The sequence below is a fragment of the Agelaius phoeniceus genome, chromosome 1, assembly GCF_051311805.1.
Source record: "Agelaius phoeniceus isolate bAgePho1 chromosome 1, bAgePho1.hap1, whole genome shotgun sequence".
In the NCBI taxonomy this organism is placed as follows: Eukaryota; Metazoa; Chordata; class Aves; order Passeriformes; family Icteridae; genus Agelaius; species Agelaius phoeniceus.
Genome location: NC_135265.1, coordinates 56,563,384 through 56,588,835, shown reverse-complemented (window position 1 = coordinate 56,588,835; position 25,452 = coordinate 56,563,384). Strand labels below are relative to the sequence as shown.

Genomic DNA, 25,452 nt, shown 5'->3' with positions numbered 1-25,452 from the left:
GGACAACTTTATGATGCTTGTATCCGCATTTGTCTGTTCAGCCCAGAAATAAGTTTTGCACTTCTAAAACTGGTTCTGAGAGTGAAGAGAGGGGAAAAAAGAAGCTCAGAGTTTTTTATCAGAAACTGCACTTGCTTCCCCAGATCCTGCTCCTAGACTGTGTTGTCTGCAGTACTGACAGTCAGAAAGAGCTCTCCTTTGCTCTCTCTCTCTCTCTCTCTCTCTTTAGTTAGTTTTTAGCTAGCTGAGGCAGAGAAGTTCCCTGGACTGTGGTTTTTCTTTTTCTTGGAACTGTTTAAACCCGCTCTGGACTGAAAACCCAGAAGAGCACCAGCAGCTCACACCGGTGGCCCACCAGGCCTGGCCTGGGCCATGGCATTTCCTAGTGCCGGAGGAACTGATAACAGACTGAGTGAGCTGAGGTACAGCCTGAGTTTGTCATCTCTTCAGAGCGGTGAGAAGTTTTGGTCTTTAATGTTGTTCATTTTCTGTGCTAGTGAATGCTTTTTCTGTGAAATAAACAGGTTTTTTACACTTTTCTCCAAGGAAATCTTTTCCCAAACCAGCTAGGGGAGGGGCCACCTGAATTTGCATTGTAGAGGAAAACATTTGGAGGTTTCCTTCCAAAACTGCCCTAAACCAGGACAAATGCAGGGGTCTTTTGGGTTTGGTTGGTTTTGTTGGGTTTTTAAATTTTGTTTTGTTTTTTGTTTTGGGGTTTTTTGTTTGGGTGTTGTTTTTCTTTTTTTTTTCGTTCGGGCTTTTTACCACCAGACAGTAGAATCCTCTTCCAGCTGATTTACTCTCTATATTTACAGAGTTGCTACAAAATGGTATTATCACAGGGCAGGACACCCACTATTTCAATCTTTTAAATATTATGTCCCATTATCCACTTGCTTTCTGACCATCTTTGCATACTAAGAAAAGCTTGTCCTTCCACAAATTCTCTTTGCAATGAACATTCCCATGCAAAAAGGGACAAAAGGCAAGGCACAAATTAAGAGTTCTTTAACCTGTGAACTACTTGCAAGACATATCCTTTTGCAAGATATATATACAGCTCTAATGCCAATCAAAGCAGACTATTTTTTTCCTGTATATTGGTATTAGTATGTGGCAAAAGCCTGGACAGGCTCTCTTCAGCATATCCTTGATAGTGATAGGACGAGGGAGAACAGTTTTAAACTAAAAGAGAGGAGATTAGAGGTTAGGAGGAAACTCTTTACTGTGAGAGTGGTGAGATATTAGAATAGGTTGCCCAAAGAAGCTATGGATTCTCCTCCATGGAAGTGTTCAAGGCCAGGTTGAATGAGGCTTTGAACAACCTGTTCTAGTGGAAGGTGTCCCCAGCCACGGCAGAGGGGTAGATGATCTTTAAGGTCCCTTCAAACCCAAGCCATTCTATGATTCTATTATGTGATTCTGTGTGTGACTAGGTGACTGGGAAAGCCTAGAACCAACAACAAAATGGATTTTGCTAGCTAGTGATTTGAAAAAGTCCTCACAAAATCAATTCCATTATTTCTGCCAGCACAAATGGGTATCTAGGTGAGTTTTATGCTTATTGCTTCCATTATATGCCAGTTATTGGCACTGCACTCCAGAAGAAATTTAACTGTGTATACCTGAAGAGTATTCAGTCTGTATTTCAGACTGATACACACTTGATGTGACAATTTTTGTACAAGAACTGGAAAAGTTTAGTGGCAACATGGCAACCTAGTGAAGATATTTGAACTTGATTTTCTTATAGGTCAAGTGAGTAACTTAAGCACCCAGCCAGTATGCTCCAATTTACCTTCCCTCTTTCCTTTCACAGGGCTGTCCCAAAACCAATTTTTTTTCCCCCTGACAGAAGGTCCTTTTAAACCAATATGATTATAATAAAAGAATTATTAATGTACTCCAATGTAGTCAGAAGTAATAAACTAGAAACAGGCTGCAGCTGAAGTGGGAGAAAAAGCTTGAAAACAACATTGTGCCTTGTTTCAGCTGCTGTGAGACTGTTTTGAATTATGGCAGAGTACTGAAAAGTCACAAAGTTTTAATCAAGTTTTGAGGTATATTTCAAACTTTTCTGGGTTTGACCTGTTTTATTCACAGGGACTTAGTTTTCTTTGTTCTTCTGTGTTTAGACTGGATTGAAACACCCGTGAGCAGAGAGGACCACACAGGCTGGGTGTGAATGTGCCAGTGCTTGCCCAGAAGGGAGATATCACAGCTAAGTTATTTGTGTGAAGAAAAAGAAACATTTCTCTGCCTCAAAGGATTTGCCTCTTATCCTTATCTCAGTTGACATCCAGCTTGTGGCCTGAGGTTTTGGGTGTGCACTAGGCAGCTACTGCAAATGGTCCATCATTACACAGTTCATCAGAAATTACATAAACAGGGTACAATGCTCCTGTAACTAGGAAAATGTATTAGTTGCACTTGTATTAGTTGCATATGACTCCACCCTGAAAGCTACTCTTCTTTCACCAATTATCTCTCTGAGATAATTTACTCAGGACCTATACTGGGTTAACTGAAAAGTGAGAGATAAAACATCTAATGTGTGTGAGACATACAATGTTCAGAAAAGCTGAGAACAGTCAAAGACATTCCTAAGACAGGCAGGTTTTCATAGTAGCATCCTAGTCCAGTCTCACTTCCAGCCTTGGCTCCATCCCTATACCTCAGCATCCCAGCCTTCATTTGGATATCTGTTTCATGATTCAGATGGAAAATATCCTTTATGTGGAGCTGTTGCATTGCAAGCTGATCTGTAGTTGGCATTAATCCAGTTATAAATAAGAAGTCCAGCTCAGCTCCATGAATTAGCCTCTGGGCTGACAGAGGCTCACAACCAATGGGAGCTCTCCTAGGATGCAGGCATTTTATTGGTTCAGAGTCTGGGAGCCCACAGATAGACTAATGAGCTGTCTTGACCCAGGAGTTTTGAACTGGCTATGAAAGAAAGTTCTGGACAATACAACCTGGCTGTTTGTCTGAGGAAACACGAGTGGTTTGTCCTATGTTTAAGTCTCAGACATAGGAACAACACCAGCGTATCATGGAGGTTTATTTTGCAACCAAGATCCAGCATAAGGCCAGAGTGAGAGCCTAAGATACAGGTTTTCTGTTGGGATTTGAATTGTCATGTACATGGTATGGGAGCTCTCATGCTTGTAGACTTCCTGTCCACTCTAAATAGGAGGGAGAGACGGGGGGCTGGGGGCGGGCAGGGGGGAAGGGGTGGACAGAAAGAAAGAGGTAAGATGTTAAGGAAACTTTCACATCTGATCATTTGGGAGCCACCTGGGAGGCACACTCACACCACACAAGACTTTCATTGCTGTGACAGAAGTCTTTTCACAACAGGTGGCTCCAGTGAACTGACAGGTGCACCTCTTGACTCCCTACACACACCACTCTCAAGCAGTCAGACAGGTTTACCTGAACAGCTTGACTTCAGGTTTCCTGTAGCAGTCTCATTTGTCTTCTATCTTTAAGTAATTTAACTGTGGAGCAGAAATACAGTAACACCTCAGTCTGGGTGCCTTCAGGGACAGACCACAAACAAAAGAATCCCAAGGATTTGTACCCTTACAGTCTGTGAACTCATCCCTTACACTCTCTTTTCACCCTGAACATGTACATATACCTTGGTTGAATGATATTATTTGGTCTGGGGTCTTCTCATTTTTCATTGGGTTCTACAGAGCCTCCAGGTAAGCTGGCCATCTAGTGCAACAGTTTCCCATGCCCTTTGTTAGGCAAAGGGCCAGCACTAGTTCATAGCTCATTGCCAGGGACTCTTGCCATTTCCCACTACCCAGGGCACAACCTGCTACTTGCACACTGAGCTAATTGCACTAGCTGTGTTCTTCAACAGTGATCCGCAGTCCCAAAAATGCTAGTCTAACAGCTGGCTGCACACAGTTAACATGAACCAGGCATTTAACAATCAGCTCAAAAGCCTAAATGGGAAATGTATGAATTGATAGGAGAAATGGGTGCTAATGTCTTCACAAACAACTAGATCTGAAAGGACCAATCAGGTTCTGGAGAATGGGTGTGGGGGTCTTAATGAACATTAAGCCCCCCAAGATCCAAGCACACTCTGAACTTCTGAACTTTGGGGAAAATACACAGGCTGAATAGATTTATGGATATTAACTTCTCTGCCCAGGATGGGCTTAAAGATAATTTTAATGGTCACAAAGTGCATGATGAGGGTGTGATACATGTTCAAGGGGGAACACTTAGTAGGCAGTTCAGAAAGTCTGTACCTTCCTAGTACCTCAGCCAATGGGTAAAGGAAGAGGGCAACATGCAGCTGGGAGCTTAGGATAAGAGGAGGCTGCATCCTCCAAAAATTCCAGAGAGACCCCATGGGGTTATTGCCTAGTGGACTCTCTCCTTTACTCAAATTAAGTTGTAGGACTCCTGTGTCCTCTTTGTGGATACTGGCTTTTTACAGCATCATTTTCCACATGCACAAATCTCTAAGCCTGGTGTTGATTATACTCAAACTATAAAATAGGAGAACCACAATGATAAACATATCAAACAAAGCAAAGGAGAAATATGACTTTTAAGTCAGGGTCATGCCATCCAAACTGCAATACCTTTTTACAAATGTATTTTTCCAGAAAGGGCAAACATAACTTCCTTTAGCAGGGTCTGTAGCTTATTATTCTCTGCAATGATTCAGACATAATGTTTCTGTTTGAAAAAACAGAACCATTGCAAGTATAAACAAGCACATATTTCCATTCAGGGCACTCAGTTTAAGTTGAGGAGCTGTTTGATCCTTTGAAGACATATATACAGAAGACCTATAAAATACAGTCAGTGTATTTTATAATCTACTCAGTTGCCTGGGTTATTTTTCCCTTTTCATTATATCTCTATCATTTCAACAGGATTCTGGCATAATACTACCAGATCCTTCCAAGACTCTTCATGTGTTCTGTGACACAAGTTAAACTGGTTCACTGAGGATAATTTTAAGCAATTAGAGATTCTGTGTAGCCACCAAACTCCATTCATACACGACAAAACTGGCTGTGTGCTGTCTACAAAGCATGCTCTAGCATGTCTTAGAAATAATCAGTGTGAAGGAACACAATTTATTTGAAGGGCAAAAAGTAAATCAGCTTCATGGATTCTTCATTCACAACCATTAGTTTCACTGATAACTGTAAATGTATAATGCAAACATTTCTGAAAAGATTATTCCCTGGAAGCTTTCTCACCATGCATATGTGTTGTGAGAGAAAACTGCCATGTGTGTCTCTCATACAGTCTGCATATAGAACTGCATTTGGACCTGAACAAATATCTGTAGCACATTTCTCCTTCTAAAAGCTCCATTTCAAGAACACCAATGTTGCAGTGTGATGCCATTTCCTGTTTCACCTATCCCAACCCCCAGGTGTGCCAACCTCTCCTTTCCCCTCCCCCTGTCCCCGGGCTTAAAAGGAGATGGGACCATGCGGTCTGGATTCTGCTGGGAGCTGTTACAAGATTCAGAGGTCTGTCATCCTGGAATAAAACTCTGGATTAAAACTCTACGACAGAATCTTCTCCTCTTTCTCTTCACCGTCACCTGGACCTTTTCCACCAGAGGTAAACTGAGTTTCTACTATGCCTGGATTTGTTCCAAGTGCCTAGCTGCAGCATACAGCCGGCCAAAGGTATCTCTGAGGTGAAACACCACAGCTGCCGCCTTTGGCCCAGCAGTAAGGGTCAGACGAGCCCAGGCACATCCCACCCGGTAATATTGGGATTATTATTCCATACACCAGTTTTTAAAAATTAATCACTCCTAGCCTTAACAGTTTTTAATCAACAGCTTTTGATAAAAACTTAATAGTTTTTAATCACTTATTTACTTTGTCATTCTTTCGCTTTGTGAAAAGGTGGTGGTCATTACACTTGTAGAAAAGGTATTCTTGGAAATAGAAGTTTCTGGCCTTTCCCAGAAAAAATTGGGCCAGTGTCTCCTTAACATCCTGTGTTGAAATCCATGTCCAACACAGACTGAACAGATCTGGTAATGCTACAGATATAATTTGAAACGAAATAGTTTTCAAATACTAGAATGAAAATATATAGATATTAGCTAACAAGTTGCAAGCAATTGGAGCAGACAGAGCACATTAAGTCTTTATGAATTAGCCAGCCAACAGTTCTTTGTTTCTCTTTGCATTGCAGAGTGCCCTTAAAGACTTCTAAAAACACAGTAAGAAAATATATAAGATGCACTGAACCCATCATTTCCTCATCTAGGAAAAGCATCATACCTTTGTACTCCTCATGTGATATAGATATAAGGTGGGAAACTGCTTAAGTCATCAAGGTGATTTTCTATAAACCACTCAGCAGTCTTAATTGCAACCTGGACTTTTTCATAACATGAAACAAAGCTGAATAGCCCTATAATCCCCTTTTGTTTTCCCAGTACTGTCCACTCATTCCTTCCTTCGCTTCTTTGACTACAAACCTGTATTCACAGACAGATTTTCTACACCCCATTACATAAAAACATTCAAATAATTTGTCCTGATACTCTATATTGTCTCTATAGTGTCTATAAGAAGTTTGCTTGTTTAGTAAAACCCAATTTGCAAATATACTTCAGCTACACAGAGTGACAAGTGATTCAGTTTTAGGCACTGCAATATAAAAAAAATAAAGCTATTAGAAAGGGTCTGAAGGAGGATTGCCAAGAGGGCCTTTGGAAGACATCTCTTTGTACTACTGACCAAAACATGAGTTCCATTTCTTAATCCACTGAAAATACTTGTCATTTGTAAACATCAATAATATTAGTTCTAATCAAATTTTAGTTCAAAGCAGAAATAATAGGGTTTTTTTTTTTTTCCTATTGAGTTCATGCTTTCATCAATGTTCCTACATTCATTTCTGAAGTGGAAATCCTTTCACAGAGACAAACCTGTCATATGCTCATAAAACCTGATGCCTGACTAGTGTATTCCTAATTCAGATTGTAAGCTTCTGATGAATAAGTGTTGCATATGATGGTTTGAAGAAACATGCTCTTATAATTACATCCTTTCAACAAACAGCTGGATGAAGAGATGGGTGAATGTTATATGGTCTGCTCTTATTATAACAAAAAAATTTTTGAAATTAAGAATGGGCAGTTACATATATACATCACAAAGTCTGCATCTGAAAAAGGTAGCCATGATTTTGTTTACATCATTTGCCCCATTTCTTTAGGAAATGGAATTTTACCAGTTGTATTACCAAGCAAGTCTCTCATTCACTCTCAAACTATGTAAATCCAGGGCATAATCACAGGCCTATTGAAGTGCTATGCAGTTGCAGTGAACTAGAAAAATTATTAAAGAAAGGCCACATATAATCAGGCCTGGTCTGTTAGATCAGTAGTTAGCCTGCGACTTCTTCTAAGCACAGCAAGCACTTTGCAAGTTCCCATGCGAAAACAATCCTGGTATGAATAGTTCATTAAGATAACAGTCTATTCCTAGGTAAAAAACAACTAGCACCTGCAAAAACACTAGATCTAGCCCATGAGAATCAGGGAAGAAAATATGTAAACAATTTAAGAATAAAGAGGTTTGATGGACAAGTAAAATACCTTTTACTAACCAATAGAGTAATTGGCAAGAAAACTACTAACCAACTGGAGCCACACATGAGGTCTGTAAAACTGTATAAAAATGAGTTATATGAATAAAGAATGGGCTTTTTCCTGTATGAAGAAATGGAGTATCACCCAATTTATTCCAATCTCTGGTGACCCCGACGTGATCATGGGAGGTGACGGCCAAGCCTACCACGAAAAACAACATGGGCCAAGCCATGACAGGACTTGAGAACAGAATACACAAAGTTGCAAGTGAGCAGTCTGCAGCGAAAGAAATTCTGATTGCAGAAGAACACCCTCCTGTGAATCACAGCCTGCAGTGAGATGAAACTCAGAAACTGAGTACACCAAGTAGTGAAAGAATTTAGCTACGACCAGCCACGAGACAGCACGAAACAAGAAAAGACAAGAACTGGCCGGCAGAACAGGACCTAAGCGATGAGTACACAGGCTGCGAATGGCAGGGAGCACATAGAAGCAAACACAGCTCCTGGGGAGGCACCTCCTGGGAGAGTAGCTGGTCATCAAATTGCAGAATACAGCATAGTCTGAAGAATCAGGGTATAGGGGACACACGACCAGCAAGCTGCAGAGGCACAGCCAGGTTCAACAGACGTAAGGTTTGGGAAGGGAAGAACTATATTAACCATGCTAGTAGCAAAAGGAAGTTTAAAAATCACTATCTTAATCAAGCACTAGTGGCCAAAGACATAACCAACATTGGGCACAGGGACTATGGGGCATCCCTTTTCACACCTGCTGGGATATTGATACAATCAAATACTTTTATAAAGTGCCTGTACACATGCACATGCAATATGGGGAACAAACAGGAGGAGCTTGAGATCTGTGTGCAGTTACAGAGCATTGATATAATTTTGATAATGGAGGTGTGGTGGGATAGCTCACATAATTGGAATGTTGAAATGAAGGGCTACACACTGTTTAGGAGAGACAGACCAGGGAGACTTTCTATGTGCAACACTTACACTGTATCAAGCTCTGTCTTGGGGTGGATGATAAGCAAGTTGAGAGTTTACAGATTAGAATAAATCATCAGACTAGTATTGAGGCACACAGGACAGAGAGTGCTCTGGACCTGATTAGCATAAGAGATTTGATAATCAGGATACCTTGGCAAGAACAAACAGAACTTTGAAGATTAAATCAGACTGACTGATGGGAAAAGAAAATTGGATCAGATTGGGAAGAAGATTGAGTCAACTCTAAAAGCAAGAGATGTTTCAAAATGTATAAGTTTGTTTATGTAATGATTAACCCAATCGTTGTAGTAAAAAATTACTAGCCTTCCTAGAATAGTATAAGCATACGTAGCCCACAACAAATTCAGATTCTGATGACCACCACTCAGTCTCCCCGCCCCTCTCCATTACCAATAGACTAGTAATAGTGACATTGCTGTGGGTGTTTGCTACAGGTCATTTGAGCAAGAGAATGAAGTAGATAAGTTCTTCTACAGACAGCTGGAAGCAGCTTTAAAGAAATAGGCATTGGTTCTTGTGAAGTTCTCTTAACTACCCACTAGAGAAACAACACAGCAAAACACAAACAGTCTAAGTGGTTCCTGGAATGCATTGATGACAACTGTTTGACATAGGTAATAGAGAATCCAAGAAGGAATGATGTGCTGCTTGACTTTTATACAAACAAACAGGGAAGGAGTTGCTGAAGATGTGAAAGTTGGGAGCAGCCTTGGCTGTAGTGACCATGAGACTGTGAAGCTCAGTAATGGGCAAAGAGGAAGCAGGGCAGCAGGTAATTGTCACCTTGGAGTTCAGGACAACAAACTTGAGTCTCTTCATGGATCTCCCAGGAAGAATTATATGGGAACAGACTCTGCAGGAAAGAGGAGTTTAAGAGAGCTTGTTGATATTCCAGGATCCCTTCCTCTGTGCTCAAGAGCAATTCATCCCAATGGGCAAGAAATCAGATAAATGGGGCAAGAGAGCTACATAAATGAATAAAGAACTCCTGTCATTACTCAAGTATAAACAGGAGACACACAGGAGGTGGAAGCATGGTCAGACCACTTAGAAGGGATATGGAGGGATTTTCAGAATAAGTAGAAATAAGACAAGAATAACCAAGGCCCATCTGGAATTAAATCTGGCCAAGGATGCAAAGGGCAACAAGGAAGTATTCTTCAAATACATCAATAACAAGAGGAAAAGAAAGGCTAACATGGGCCTCTTCCTAAAAGGAGGGGGGGACCCTGGTAACAGGGAATGGCAGATCAACCTCACTGAAAAGACAGCCTTCAGGGATCTCTGACCCTGGAGAATCAGGGTAACAAATGTTGGAAGAAAGATCTTCCCTGGCTCAAAGGTTACAGAACACCAAGGCAAACTTGATAACCACAAGTCCAAGCCAACAAAGACCATTAAGGGGCTGGAGCATCTCTTACAAGGATAGGCTGAGGGAGATGGGCCACATAAGCCTCAAGATGAGACAATTGAGAGGGGACATTATCAATGTCTAAGTAGCAAGGGAAGGTGTGAAGGGAAGGTGTGAAGAGAGTTGGACCAGGCTCTTCTCGGTGGTGACAAGCAGCAAGACTAGAGGTAATGGTCAGAAACTGATGCACAGGAAGTTCCACCAGCATATGAGGAAGAACTTCTTTTTATAGGTGACCACACACTGCAGTAGATTGACCAGAGAGGGTGTGGAGTCTCCCTTGCAGAAGATATTAAAACCATCTGGACACAATCCTTTGTTATGACTCTACAATGACCCTGTTTGAGCAGGGAGGTTGGGCCAGATGACCCACTGAGATCCCTTTCAACTTCATTCTGCATTTCTGTGACTGTTTATTAGTGCAGAAAGTTACAGAAGGAGACTTTGTCACCATGATCTGAAAACATCCACAGTATTGCCAGGTGAAAGAAAAAAAGAATTGCAACTGCAATTTGAAAGTTGAAGTACAACTATTTGTGCGGCTTAGCCAGACTAACAAAAAGCAGCAACAAGTTAATTGATTTTCAGAACATGAACAGCTCCTATCAAAAGGTGTTGGACTGGCTTCCCAGGAAATCAAACTCAGTTCTTCATCCATACATAACTCAGCATTTGTAGTCCAAATTTTTTCCATCACTCTACTTAGTCATGACCTACAATGAGTTTGTTTCAGCAGCTTTTGTAAACTAGCTTTGTCTCTGCACCTAAACATTCCTTGAGTACTCCCATGAAAATCAACATGCTGTTGCATTTTGCAGGGCTTAACCAGATGCTCCAATACCAATGACTTCTTTCACAAAACCACAAGATGTAAATTACAGGACTGTCTCTGTTCTGGGGTGTGGATCATACAATTCTTGCAGTCAGTAGCAGATAAGAATTTCTTTCTTCATTAAAAGACAGAAGTGGAGAAGAAGTCTTAAGTCAGTACCACTGGAATTTGTATAAATATTATTAGATAGCAGAAAAGACCTCCAGGGGAAATACCAGTTCATGTGAAACTCAGTTATAGTAGTATCTGTTTTGATAGTGCAAGGGGAAAAAAACCCTAGAATTTTAACCAGCCTTTGGCAGACAAAGAAATCAGAATAGAATTCCATGTATGGAATTGTTGAAATGTTCTCAGCATCTTTCACTTCTTAAAATTTTACTTTGGTTTTCATTAAAAATCAAAATAATTGGTATCTGCAGTGAATTTTCCTAGAAAGAACAAGTGAGAATCCAGGAAAAAAACACTTTGATCCAATCCACTCGTTACTACTAACATGCCAGGCTCTGAAAACCAGCCTGATAAGACAATGGTATACAAGCCTAGAATGTATCACTGATCAACAAGTCCAAAGAGCACTGTTTGTACTGTATGAAGCATTGTTTCTGACAACAAACTTAGGAGAAGAGAAATTTTCCTCTTTTTTCCTCTTTAAAAAATAGTTTGTATTAAACAAGACAGGAAATAAAATAAGCTGACACCTTGGTTTGTGTAAATATTAGTCAAGTCAGGTTCCAAAGTTTGAACCTTAATTACATGCACCACTAAATCTGTATGTGTTGCACAGCAGCTCAGAAATAAGTAACTTGTATATATTAAGAGCAATAATCTCAGAAATACACAATGATTTTAACTACAGCACTTCTATTATGTTCAGACAATTGTTATATATCCTCTCTGAAGATATGATTGTAGCTAGGTGAGGGGGAATGTGGATTTAAGTATTCTATGAATCAGAATGATTAGCAATAAGTCGTAATAATTGTTAAAAACACTAGCCATAGAAAAGGTTTTCTGACTAGGCATTGGAGACCCAGATGCTCAAAATCCTGCTCTCGTGAGAAAACAAAGTACTTCTGTACCATAATTATTCCCAAAATCTTCCTGAGGGGGAAAAAAAATAAAACTACAACACAAAAATCTACACAATGTCTTTGGAAATTAATGTACCAAATCTTAGTCCTGAGATTTTAGGATCAGTCTTAATAATCTAGATGCATCTATAATGTACCTGTTGTACATGTACCCACTTATACACCCACGCAGTCAGGCACATCTTTGAGTATGGTCAAACGTATAATCCACAATTAATTTATATCCACCTGAGACATTTTACAAAGCCTTTGTGAAGCATAACATGTGCAGGTAAGTATATAACAAATGGAAGTAAGTATATAACAAATAGTAGTTTCTACTTGAGAACCTTCTCCTCAGCAGGAGAACAATTATTCTTCTGCATGATGAAAATATAATATCATCATCCATTGGAGCATAATAGGAATTCAAACCCTGGAAATGTACACATGAAATTCTGTAATAGGGTCTGCATCTCAAGGAGATATACCAGGAAAAAACTACAGTAAATTGCTTCTTACTCTTCTCTGTGGTGGTGCTCACTGAAACATGTATTAAGTATTTTAATGTGTGATTTCTTTTTAAACTAATGCACACACAAAGGAAGTCCAAATACTTGTTTCTAATTAAGGCTTATTTTCCATTTCTGCTGTTAACAATTGGAAGCCAGCCTATCAAAATACATGATTAGCCATGCTACCCTGTGCTTATGGAGATGGCACTCAGCATGGATCTGACAATGTTACCAGAAGAGACTCTCCAAGATGTTTTCACCTTAATGTGGAAACAGTGATAAATCCTTTAGCTCAGAGTACAGTATCTATGTAGAAACTGCACAAAGAACTTAATCACCAGTTGTCTAATTAAAGTAAATTCCATCCCCAAGTTATTATCTCAAAATAGGCAAGACAACAGAGCAAACAAAATGCATTTGTTGGGAGAAAAAAATACTTGGATAGTCTATTGCCAATTTTTTAAAGAAAACACAGAGTTAAATCAGTAGAAATCAAACCAATAGCCTTTCTGAAGTGGAAATGAGGGAAGAGGGTTTATAGTTTTTCCTAATTTGATAAGGCTTATTAGTGGCTGGTTATGGTTTAACCCCAGCTGATCACTTAAGTACTACACAGATGCTCACTCACTCTCTTCACTCTTGACCACTTCAGTGGGATAGGGAGGAGAATTATAATAAAGGTAAAGGTTGTGGAGATAAGAACACAATAATTGAAGCAAGATTTAATAATAATAAAATGAAGAGAAGAGCAAGAAATAACACCCAAGAGAAATAAGGAATGCTGTTGCTCATCACCAATGGACTGATGTCAAGCCCATTACCAAGCAGTGATCAGCAGCTTCTGGCTAGCTCCTTCTGGTTTGTATATAAACCATGATGTTCTGTGGTGTGGAATATCCATTTGGCCGGTTTGTGTCAGCTGTCCTGGCTCTACTCCTTCACAGGCTTTTGTAGACCTCCTCATTGTCAGAGGATGGGAAATGGAAAAGTCCTTGTTCTGAAGCTAGCCCCACTTAGCAACAATTAAAACATCAGTGTGTATCAATATTGTTCTCATACTAAATCCAAAACATAGCACTGTACCAGTTACCAAGAAGAAAATTAATTTTATCCCAGCCAAAACCAGTACATGATTTAAGTGGAATTCACACTAAAAGTGAGAAATTTTACTTGACAAAACGTCTTGTTGCCAGGAGATAGCTGACTCTCTCCTAGGGCAAATTCTCTCAGCAAGGATGCCTTGCTTATCTCTTGCATTTAAAAGATTTCTAACAAAATGCCTTAGCGTTCACCTGTCATCATTTGCAAGAGAGACACACATTTAAGAAGTGAGATCTTTTGATGTCTGGAAGCTTATGCAGGACTTCAGCTACATCACTCGCCCTCTGAGGATGTCCCCAACTGAAAGCTTGTTCACGTATTAACTGTCAAGATTACATCAGTCACTAATAATTGTGTCCTTTCTACCTCTTTCCTCCTTACCTCCCACTTCTCTCCAACATCTGACTGCTAAATCAAAGTGAAGGATTAAAACAACTCCTTATCAATTCAAAGCAAATTTCAGACACAGCTAAGACATAGGAGGTCTGAATTAGTCATGGAAATGCTTCATCTTAGGGTAATTTAAATGACCAGATTTCTGTTATAACCCAGTACTGAAAATTGCCAAGAATTTGCTATAGTTCATACCCTATAAATACTTGATGGAAAAAAATCAATGAACTACCTATCCACTGGTGTCTGAGGAAGAACTTTATTGTATGGGTGACCACATACTGCAATAGATTGATCAGAGAGGGGGTGGAGTCTCCCTTGAAGATGTTGAAGACCCACTGGACACACTTCTTTAACTTGTACTCTAAGATGACCCAGTTTGAGCAGGGAGGTTGGGCCAGATGACCCACTGTGGTCCCTTGCAACTTTACTCATTCTGTGATAATGTCCTTACTCAATCAGCTTTGAGAGAGCACTGATGCTTCATTCCAATAAAGATCTCTTTAGTGTGCCTAATAGCACTAAAAGATGAGATTAATCCCAGAACAGAGTTTTCCTCACAGGAAGTAAATGCCAAAACTTAAAGATTACTTAGAATGAGACATGCAAGGCAATATATTTCAAAAGTGACAGTGGATTGTTTTTACCTACAGAGGTGTCAGCATAAGCAACCCTGATGATTACCAACTAAATTTGGGGGAAAAATACACTTTTACACTTATTTTGTAAGTAACACCATTACATTTATGGTTTCATCTCTTGTGCTCCACACTAGCATAAATACATTTCTCCAAGAACGTATTAACTAAATGCTGAAGCAAACTGGAACTAAGAAGCGCACACATAGATGAGAAAGAATAAGAAAATGAGAAAGGGATGGAAAAGACCTCTGCTTATGAGTTTCCTGCCTTATTGTCTGAAGTAGAAAATACAAAATCCTTCTGAAGATTAGGGAGGTCTTAATATTCTGGCCATATGGTTTGTATCAGGTGTCAACCTTTCTTAATCAGAGTACAATCTTTTTTTGAAGAAACCGCATTTTGCAGGACCCATTAGGATGCTTTTATTCAGGGCCAAAGTCATATTTCAAAGACCCTTTGTTTACATTTCCTGCTGAGACATACTACTTCTTTAGCATAAGTATATTTGAAGCAGAATGAGTTACACAGTTATAATACAGTGTGGATTTAGTCTTCTTAGCTTCACTTGCTTAGCCTGAGTAGCTTGCTTAGCCTGATTTAGGCCACAAGCTGTAAAGTTACATCTAGATATGCTTTCAGTTGGGATAGTTAATATTCTGTATTTTTCTAGTAGGTGCTGTAGTGCTGTGTCTTCGCTAGTAGGTGCTGTGTATGAGAATAATATAAATAACACGATGTTTTGGTTATTGCTAAGTACTATTTATCCTATGTCTAGGGCTTTTTTAGTTTTGTAGGCTCTAACAGCAACCACATGTGCCAGGATCACAAATTGGAAGATAAGAAAACTAAATCCACTAGGAGATGCAACTTGACAAGTTATGAAGAGTTAATGGCCTGCCTGCATGAACACTTGAGAAATAACTCAATAAGATGTTAGAGGACTCCAAAACAAAACCCACTATTGGACTGAGAAATGCATTCAAGGCACACGAAGAGCATGTGAGGGGCAGGTCTTAAGTCATAAGGGCATAATTTTCCATGGATTTCTATGTTCTGGGTCCCTCTCTGGAGGCAGCCAGCTTGAGCTGACCTGCTGGAGGAAACCTACTGTTAAGCCTGAAAAAGGAGGAAGTACACCTGAGAGTGTGTGTGAGCAAAGAATCAAAAGAGGCACCTGCAGCTCCATGGAGCTGCCTGCTGCAAAGGGACTCTGGGCCTTGCAGTTTAAGTCTGGGGTGGCATGTGTATGTAACTCTCTGAAGGGAGTGAGAATGTTTGAGCAGTGGCTTCTCCTTTAACATTTCTGTTTCTACTTTGTACTTTATGTAAAGCATTAAAAGATACTTAGAGGGAAGAAATTCATTCATCCACAATGGACAGATAAAATATGAGGACTCCTGTTTCTTGGCTTTTAGCTAAAGTAAGGTCACTGTAAAATAAGCATTTGCATCTTAATAGAAAATTAAACTGTACAATTAACCAACATGCAGCTGAATTAAAAGAGCAACACATGCAATTCTGTGTTACTGGTGGAATAAAAATGCATGATGGTGGACTCTAATGGAGGAAAATATATGCCAAATAAACTAAAGCAGATTATTTATCTGACAATTTTTTTCACAATAAATGGACTTTAGTGAGTCTTTAGAAGTGCCAAATTGCCTGCACTAGCTGAATTCACCCAAGAGAATAAACCTAGTTTCGGAGGAGATTGCCCAGAGCTACTTGAAATTCTCCTTTCCCTTCTAATGTTCCAGGAAGCTGAAGGTGCTGAGTATCTCCTAGAAATATATGACAGAGTATATCCTAGAAATATATGACAGCCCATAGCTGGCAGTCTTCAGAACAACTAGGAATCTGAACAGTCAAATCAAACATGACTGGAAAAAAAAAAAAAAGCAAAACCAACTCAGGACCTGGAAGTTCAGACCATTGGCTTCCTGTCTAGTTCTTCCTCTTTCTGGCTACCTCTTAACTCACTGTATAGTAAACTGTCTACTGTTCCATTACCAAAGGGATCTAGACAGCAGAATGATAAAATGACTTGAGTTCAGATTAAATATCCCACTTCACTGGCATTCCTGTGATTAATCTACATCACATTCAGTAGTTCAGATGCAATTCAGGCTGGGACTAGTGAAGTTAGGGTTGTCTAGATAGCTGTGAAACTTCCAAGTTTAGAAGGAAAATCATACCAATATATTACTGTTACAAAAGCACTCATCCCAATTAACAGAATGATCAATGTAAAAGTCACTGTCTGTCATTTCTAATTATACTTTTAGGATGGCTCAAATTTTACCTCAGCTCTTTCTTATTACATTTTTTTATGTACCTCATTTATTTTCTTACATGTATTTGATTTTCCTTCCCAACCGGTCTGCATTCAGAAGAAATTGTTTCTTTACACTCACTGCAACAAAGGACAGCACCATTTCTCCTACATAGCTGCTGCTACTATCATGTAGGCATTCTTATGTGATGACACTCTCCAAACAGAAACAAAAGGAAGATGTAAAAGTAAGCCATAGATAATTTCAGTTCAGCTGTCAGACAACCTCAGAGCTCAATGATGTAGGAAGCACAAAGATTGTTTTGAAAAAACATATCAAAGGCAAAAAGAAAACCTGAATGTGAGAAATGAAGATGGAAACATGACCAAAATCTTCAGTTTATGCACATTGCTGGAATTACTAACTCAACAGGTGTTATTTAAAACCAGACTTTAAGTGAACTGCTGTCCTACCACTTCTTTTTTCTGGATTTTACACTTTTGCACCAGGTGGCAATATATGCAATTTTCCATTTAGCATCATACTTAGTCACTCAGCAGGTGGAAAATTCAAGGCAGAATCTTACTAGCCATCTAGGTTTCCCTAGGTGCTGCCAATGTGCAGTTCCTAGACCTAAATAACAGTGAACCCATTGTGCTACAGAGCCCTCTGGGCCAGCAGTCAGCGCCTATTGGGCAAGGTTATCAGGAGCAGCTGCTCAGCAGTTGCCATATGCTGGTCCCTGCAGTGGCTTCTTGGCCTCTGCAGAGCTTACATCGTTTTAGACATCAGAAGGTCATGAAAGCCCATTTGCAAAATTGCTGCAAGGATGCATACCATCAGGCAGGCAGCTGGCAGGTGTAACAGTAAGAGAAAAAAACCAGAAAGTTCAAAGTCCCACAGGGCACAAAACTTATCCCTGTAATGCTATGTTTAAAAAACCTGACATATTGTAGTCTATGTATGTCATCAATACAAGAATGTACAAGTATGTTCTACAATTGGATTTGTAGAACATACTTACATCTCTCTTCTGAGGCTTACAGAAAGTTTCCCATAGAAAAGAGATGCTGAATACAAACCTTGCTATTGTCACAGTTATGCACACAGAAGAGATATCTAAATAAGATACAGTACTCAATGCAATGCTTTGACAATGCTAGCAGTGCAAGGCACTCACAAATACACACAAACACAGTGGAATCATTCATTCTGGAAACAATCGTCTTGCAGCAGCTGAAGACCTGTGGCCAGAGAAATGTTCATAATTAATTAATAATCATGGCAGCAGCAAGGGAAATGGGGAGAAAAGTAGACCTGCAAAAGCAGACCTACAGTGTCAGCCCCATATTTAGAAAAAAAACCTGGGAGCATATTTACCTTCTCCCTGTTTTTGTGTCTCACATTATCCAATGCCCTCTTGCACAGATCACCATAAAAGTCTCCAAATCAGTATTTTTTACTAAACTCTCATAGCTTAAACCCACCTTGTCCAAGACTCAAGCCACCACACTTCAGTTTCTTGTGGCTGTGACACACAAGCATGCATATAGCCTGTCCTGTCATTGCTGCATTAGAATGATAATCTTCACCAAAGGGTTATAGCAAACAGGAGTGGTGCCTATGACACCTCAGCTGACTGAGGCATCGCATTGGCTTAACTGCCAGCATGCTCAGGGGTTCCAAAACAAGAAAATTTATTTGTCAAAGACACCCACTGAGCCTGCCTCCTACAAGGAAGGAGTAAGATAACTACATCTGGAGGCTGTAATATGGACCCTTAATCAACAGGATTCACATTTATTAGTAATGTGAATATTACAACAGATTATTAGTAACTCTACAAGCCTGCAATTAATTTTGTTATTACAGAATAAGCAAACAGTACAAGTTAGAGCCAGCAGATCTTGCAGAAGAAATGGTGCAATGTTAGGATTTCACCTTCAAAGATAAATATTTCTGTCCTTACTCAGAGAGAATTACCACTAACATCAGAGGGAAGGACTACCATTAGCAGCAAAGGAGATTTGGAGCAGCAGCACAAGATGGTCCTTAAAGTGGGAAACAAACAGTAGAATGGCATTTCCCCAAGAAAAAAAAGAAAAAAACCACCAACCTCGTAGTAGGAAAATCCTTTTTCAAACCCCCTACCAAAGAGAGAAATGACTCACAAATGCCTTCCAGTCCTCTGCGATTTACTCTTACCTCTGTGATGTTTTCTTATATTTTCTCCTGCAGGAAAAGAACAAAATACAACTGAGATGAGAAGGCTTCACAGGCAAGGAGGAAAAAGGAGAGGGTTAGAAATCAGGAGCAATTCAGTGAAGTCGCTTCTGCCACAAGACTGTCGCAAACCTGATGTAGCCATTCCCTTCTACTAACCTCAGTGGTGGTTGCCACTAAATTCAGGAGAAAAAAAATGTGTTTGCTTGTATGCACATACTACTCTTTCTTGTGAGAAAGGGTTGTTGCAACTAGGAAAAAAATATTTATTATTCTAAATGACTTAGCAGGAAATCCAAGTGTCAGAAATGTACTTGTATTTACTAGTTGTAATATTTACGTCTCTCATCCAACAGATAAGTAAGATAAGTTCTGTGAAGTTCCCATTAACAAGGAGTAATGAAATGTATCCAACCATATTGTCTGTGGTCACTCGGTGGAAAACTCCAGTGGTTTTAGAGCAGTCTCTCTCTAAAAAGAAAGTCTAGATCCTAGCAAGTTCTGTACTCCAACAAATTCCAGATACCACACCACAGAGCTTCACTTTGTTGCACCTATCTTGAGAACTTACAGACCTTAACCCAGGATTAGGAATGGCAAGAGCAGATAAGCATATAGGACCTCTTCTCTACCCCAATACTCACACCACATCAATTACAGCAAAGGCTGTAAACCTCTTACTTACCTCTTACTTAGCCACCTCTTAGCATGGTGGATTTTGTCTTCAGCAGCAGGCAATGACACAGGCTGCCAATGCACAGAGTAAGGCAATACACAAAAAGGCAATACATGCCTTTCTGTATAGCTGTCTATGTGGCTATACAGTTACCTGCAGGGGTGTATCAGCACTGTATGTTGTCTGTGAGCTGCTGTTTCTGCACCTGTTTCCAAAGGCTTTGCACAGAGGCTGGCAAAATATGGCATTAATTTACTTGAACTCAGCTCTGCTTTTATGTTCTAAAGTAAAATTAATGATAGTTAAACTTCACAAGTAGTGAATGAAACAATTTTCAATTTGGACTGTGATTTAGCAATACACTAACAGACATTCCCAACATTTTCAATGTTGTTTAACAAATAAATATTTTTAAAATAGATGTATGGCTATTAGCATCAAGTTTACTTTCATTTCTGATACTACTGTAGATGGAAAATTGTAGTTAGGGTGGGCCTAAGAAACCCAAACAAAGAGTAACTTTCTTTACAAATAAGAAACATGGCAAAATGGAATGTAGTGATATTTTCTACTTAAAAAGAGCCATGAATAATGTCTCCTGACTGTAAAATGTTTCATCCGACAACTGCCTTTACAAATTGCACTTGTGGTTATACCCACTTCTATATTCTGACCATGTCAGAATCATAAAAATACTAAATAGCTACTTTAAAAAATATTTTATTTACAATTTACTGTGTGAAGAATTACTTATTTAAACTTGAAATTATGCAAAGGAGTAAAAGAGAAAATATTCATTGCAATATCAAGTTTATAGCTTACTGACATTAAGAACATTGACACATAAAAGCAGAAATGCAACTGGACAAATCTTATTCTATGAAATTCTTTATTTTCATTTCAGAAGGATGAAAAGTAGAACTTTTGTTTTGAAAAATGTATATTAGGAACTTTATATTCTAACAAATAAAGAATTTTATTATGTTTTCTGGCAAAAAAAACCTGATGAAAAATATGCCATCTGATTGGCCAGTCTAATGCACACTAATTAGAAGATTTTATTCCCAAGAAATACAAATTTGTTTAAGTTTTAAAATGAAATTATTTGCAAGTTTATTTTTTCCTCTGAGAGGCTCTTATGGTTCATTCCAACTCTGTCTGAACTAATTTAAATTTCATTGGTCAGTGACTTTCATATAATTTTATATAATGTGTTTCTCTTTCAGACATTTGAGCAAAGATAAAATTCATTGACTCCAGTCTAATGGTGTTCTTTATATTTGATTAATAGCACAACTTTTCTGATCACCTTTAGTTACACCTTTAATGTTCCTTTCATTCAAGAATACTTTTAATACATTAGAAAGCTGTACTATTACAGATGACAGTACTAGGAAAAAAAAGAATTTGCCTAAGTAATAGAAATTTTTAAAAACTTATACACAGTTTTTTATTGTTATTGTTGTTTTCACACCTGCAGTCTAATCACCAAGTTACTGACTGCTTTTCCAAGCACTGACTGAATTTGCAATTTACAAAGAAGAGAATATAACTAGAGGAACACTTGTTTATATATTCAATATCACTACTGCATGCACATGCTTTAAAAGCACCATTAACTTGCTAACACCATTAATTTGCTAGCACCATTAGCAAATTCTGATATCCCGGAAAAAAATTCTGTATGCTTGAACTTCCAGCATCTCAAAAAGCAAGGTCTAACAATGGTACTCACCACATTATAAAAAAAATGGTGTTGGTAACATGTAACTTTTTGTAAATATAGTATTCAGTTTGTTTTTGGAAACACAGTGTCAACATCTATCTTCTTTATGGTTACAAGCCACCACTTAGACATGCCTTCCATTAAATGAGATCACTGGAAACAAAGGAATTAGAAATTACTTCTTTAATACCACAGCCAGCATCAGAGACTGGCTTGAATCAGCAACCATGTGTGCATTAACAAGAGGAAACTGGAGGGGGCTGGATTTAGATTTGGTTGGGTTTCCACGGTTTTTTTGGTTTGTTTTTTGAGGTTGCTTTTTTATGAGGGGTTTTGTTTGTTTGTTTATCTAAAAATACTATATATCTTGGGACAAGATATCTTGACTTATGTCCCAGGATGCATCTATGAAGAGACAACTATCCATGAAATTACTTTTAGCAGGTGCTCTAGAATAAACCTGGAAACAGGCACACTTTCAGTCAAGCGCAAGGGACTTCTCATTTTTTGAACAAACACTCTTTCCCAGGAGAGAAAGAATGAGTCAGATTTAAAGGAGGTAATGTTACAGCTTCCCACATCTGTGAGCCATCCTGTGCTCATGCCTGAAAAGAGGCTTATTGATATTACCAAATCTGTGTAAATTCAGTTTCTTTTCTCACTGCATCCATCATGCTCGGACTGCCACATCCATTCAATTCCTGTTACTGGCTGTGGAATTATTCAGAGGTTTATATTTAGCTTTCACTAAAAAAAAATAATTAGAACAAAGTAAGGGTTTTTTTCATGCTGAAGAGAATTATCAAGTGACTCACGCTAAATAGGCCCTATACAACCAGTGTAAACTAAAAATAACTTCACTGAACTTAATACAGTTACACTTGCATGAATATAGTATGAAGTGAGTCAGTCCTAGTCCAAGAAGGCTGCTAGAGCCTAATGGAAAAAAAAAAGTAGTAAGACACTTAAAGATAGATATTTTATAATTGAAGTGGTAGGTAAAATGAAATTTTTAAACTCAGAAACCATAAAGTTAACAAAAATATTGAGTCAACTACTTCAGTATCTTCTCTTCTGAGGATGAATCCTTCTTGTAACCAGAGAAATAAAAATAGCATACTGGCCCAAAATAAAATTAGGACAGATTTTTGAAGGTATTTAATCTTCAATAAGATGTAGATTGCTATGCTGTATGGTGACACAATTCCCATTGAAATAAATAGATATAAAAAATTTGACTTTGTGCTTTGATGCCCATCAACTTCTTCAAGGTTGTCTGTTCTCATGGTTATGCTTCTGATTTTGCCATTTAATTCCAGTGCATCATCAGCCAATTTGGTTTTCCCTGTATTTTCCCTTCAGGCACTTTTCCATTAATTTATTATCTCTCCAGGGTTGTGGTTTTAGTCTATAGGGTTTTATGCAACAATTCATGACTTGAGCCCAAGTAACACTACATTCAAGTTTTTGCAAAAATGCTCCTGCCCTTCCTCTGCATCTAGGAACCTGGGAATGAAGAGAATATAATACAAATACACAAAATCTGTGCCTGCATTTAGTAGTGATGTTCACAGACCTTAGTCTTCTGAGACAGTTGAATAAGTCAACTGAGTACCTACAGAGAGAAGTGAGGACAGAGGGGTAGGGGGAATTAAGCAACTGTCAGCCAACCTGGTTTTGCACCATAACCATACAACTCATAATATCAACTAGCTATATGAATTGCTATTTCACTCCTACACAGCATCTGAAAAATTATCTAAACACTTAATGTTTTTTTACTCAAAATAGTGGTTTGGTTAATATGGTGTTATTCCACATTCATTCCACAGGGTTAGGTATTAATGGCACCTTTTCAGAATATGGATAAACCTGTGGGTGCTGCAGAAGTAATAGAAGGATCTTTGCCTAGTTTCATCCTTGAAAATAAATACTAAAATTTGAAAGTTAATCTCACACTCTGCTCACACTCTGCTAGAGATTAGCAGCTATATCTGTCCTTGGAAAAAGGCTCTGCAGGCTTCTATCTTCACTGCAGTGATCAGACTTAGGCCACCAGCTGGTGGATGCATGATTGATGGCCTAAGGTGCATGTATTTGAATCAATCAGTTGATACTTCCCAGCTCAGGGTGGGAAATACCAGAAGAATCTCCTTAGGCTGCGGAGACAGTGGAATGGCTCAATTTTAAGGCTGAAGCTCACAATCAACACTCACAGTGGCTTCATCTAATGTGTTTTGTTTTGCTTTGTAGCAGGCACAGGGCCTGCAAGGCCTCCCTGGCAGTCAACAGCCTAAGATAGGAAGTACCTAGTCATGATGACTGGAGCAAAAAACCCCTCTTCTGCCCTCAGACCCTTTCTTATTTCTCTGTAAGAGAGAATTATAGGTCATATTTGCCTCGACCCTTACCATTGGACAATTTCCAAAACTCCTAAACCCTATATAAACGCCCTCCTCTGCCCAGCTTGGCAGAAGGAGCTGTCACTGATCCCGCTTCTCAGAAGCGGCCAATAAAGGACACCTCTGTGGAAATTCATATAGCACTTCCCCTCTCTCTCCCTGCATCTGCTGCTACAGCACTTAGCAAGCAAAGAGATGAAATCACTGAAGAACTAGAAATCATCTAAGAGCTGAGATCACTTAAGAGCTCAACTGCTTGCTAAGATTGCCTGCGGCTGGGCGTTGCGTGCAGGCCCAGACAGGTTGTGCTGAACAGGACCTCGCTATCCAGACCCATGGCAGCTGGGGGAAAACACTGAAAACCCAACTCAGGAAAGCAGTATTGCTTGGCCATTGCAATGAGTTCAGAGAGTACACACAGTTGGTCAAAGCAGTTGGATCTTTTGAAGTCCCTAAAACTCAGTGGCCTGTGCTCTCTTTGTACCACCAGCTGAGAGTGCACAGGCCTAGACCTAGCATAGCATGTGTTTTCAGGCTGGATCTGTGTTTCTTAGTGAAAAAGAAGGCAACAACTTTTTAGGGCACCAATGGACTGGTGAAAAATATATCTGCTACACTCTTTAAAAAGTTATTGCCAGCAGCTGCCTTGTATGCGGTGCCCTGCCACAGGTCTGCACCCCCACAGCCCAGCTAGCAGAAATGAGGACACTTCTGGGCATCAGTTGCCTCAGTTCAACCTTTTGGCTTAAACTGCCAACAATGGTGACATTTGCAAAGATGCCAGATTTTGTACTTCCACATCTGAAATACACTCCTTAGTGCCCACTCTGCAGAGAAGAAAAACTACCAGTACATTAACTCCTTCAGCTGATGCAGCAAGCCTTGTCAGAGCTTGTGTGCCATACCCTTAGTGTTGTCACTGACATTGTAAAGCATGATAAGAGAAAAGGGATTGTTCTTCCTGCCTGAAGAGGATCATTTGGTAAAAGCTACTTCTTCAGAGGAACCTTGATTGTTTAGGAAAACAGTTGCCACAAGCTCTGGCAAGCTAAAATTAGTTGTTCATAGGCTCAAGGAGAAAGAGGTATTTTTCCTCCTATATTTAAAAAGCTTTATAATTAGCATCTGTAAGATATGAGGGGGAAGCTTAGTCATCTGTTAACAAAAGCACACAATAATGTCCTTTAATAGTGGAATCCCACAACATCCATAGCTCACACAAGCTAGGGCTAATAATCTCTGCTTTCCTGCAGGGCTCCTATGACCAACTCATTTGGAAAGAAAAAAGCCACCTTACTGGAGTGAAATATCCATATCATAACACACACATTCTCTCAGGTCCTTTTCCTTTCTTTCCTGCCAGAGGTGGGTTTCTTGATATTAAAATTGGTATTAAGATAACAATACTAAAATCCTACTTTGTAGTTTAGCAAACCAACAGTAATATAAACAATGAAATTTAGCAAAAGAGAAAAATGTCTGTCTACAAGTCACATCTGGAAGATTTTTTTCTGCTCCTTTTTTACCCATTGGTGAATCTATGTTTTTTCTGAATGAT

At 39.2% G+C, this 25,452-nt stretch overlaps 1 protein-coding gene across 1 annotated transcript in view; it reads right to left on the bottom strand.

The window, feature by feature from the left end:
- PDE1C (phosphodiesterase 1C) overlaps nt 1-25,452 on the bottom strand; it is a 274,035-nt gene that overhangs the window by 140,857 nt on the left and 107,726 nt on the right. The window contains exon 3 of the mRNA XM_054629572.2: nt 19,073-19,099. Within this exon, the coding sequence (XP_054485547.2) occupies nt 19,073-19,099 (27 nt within the window). The remainder of the gene's footprint in view (nt 1-19,072; nt 19,100-25,452) is intronic.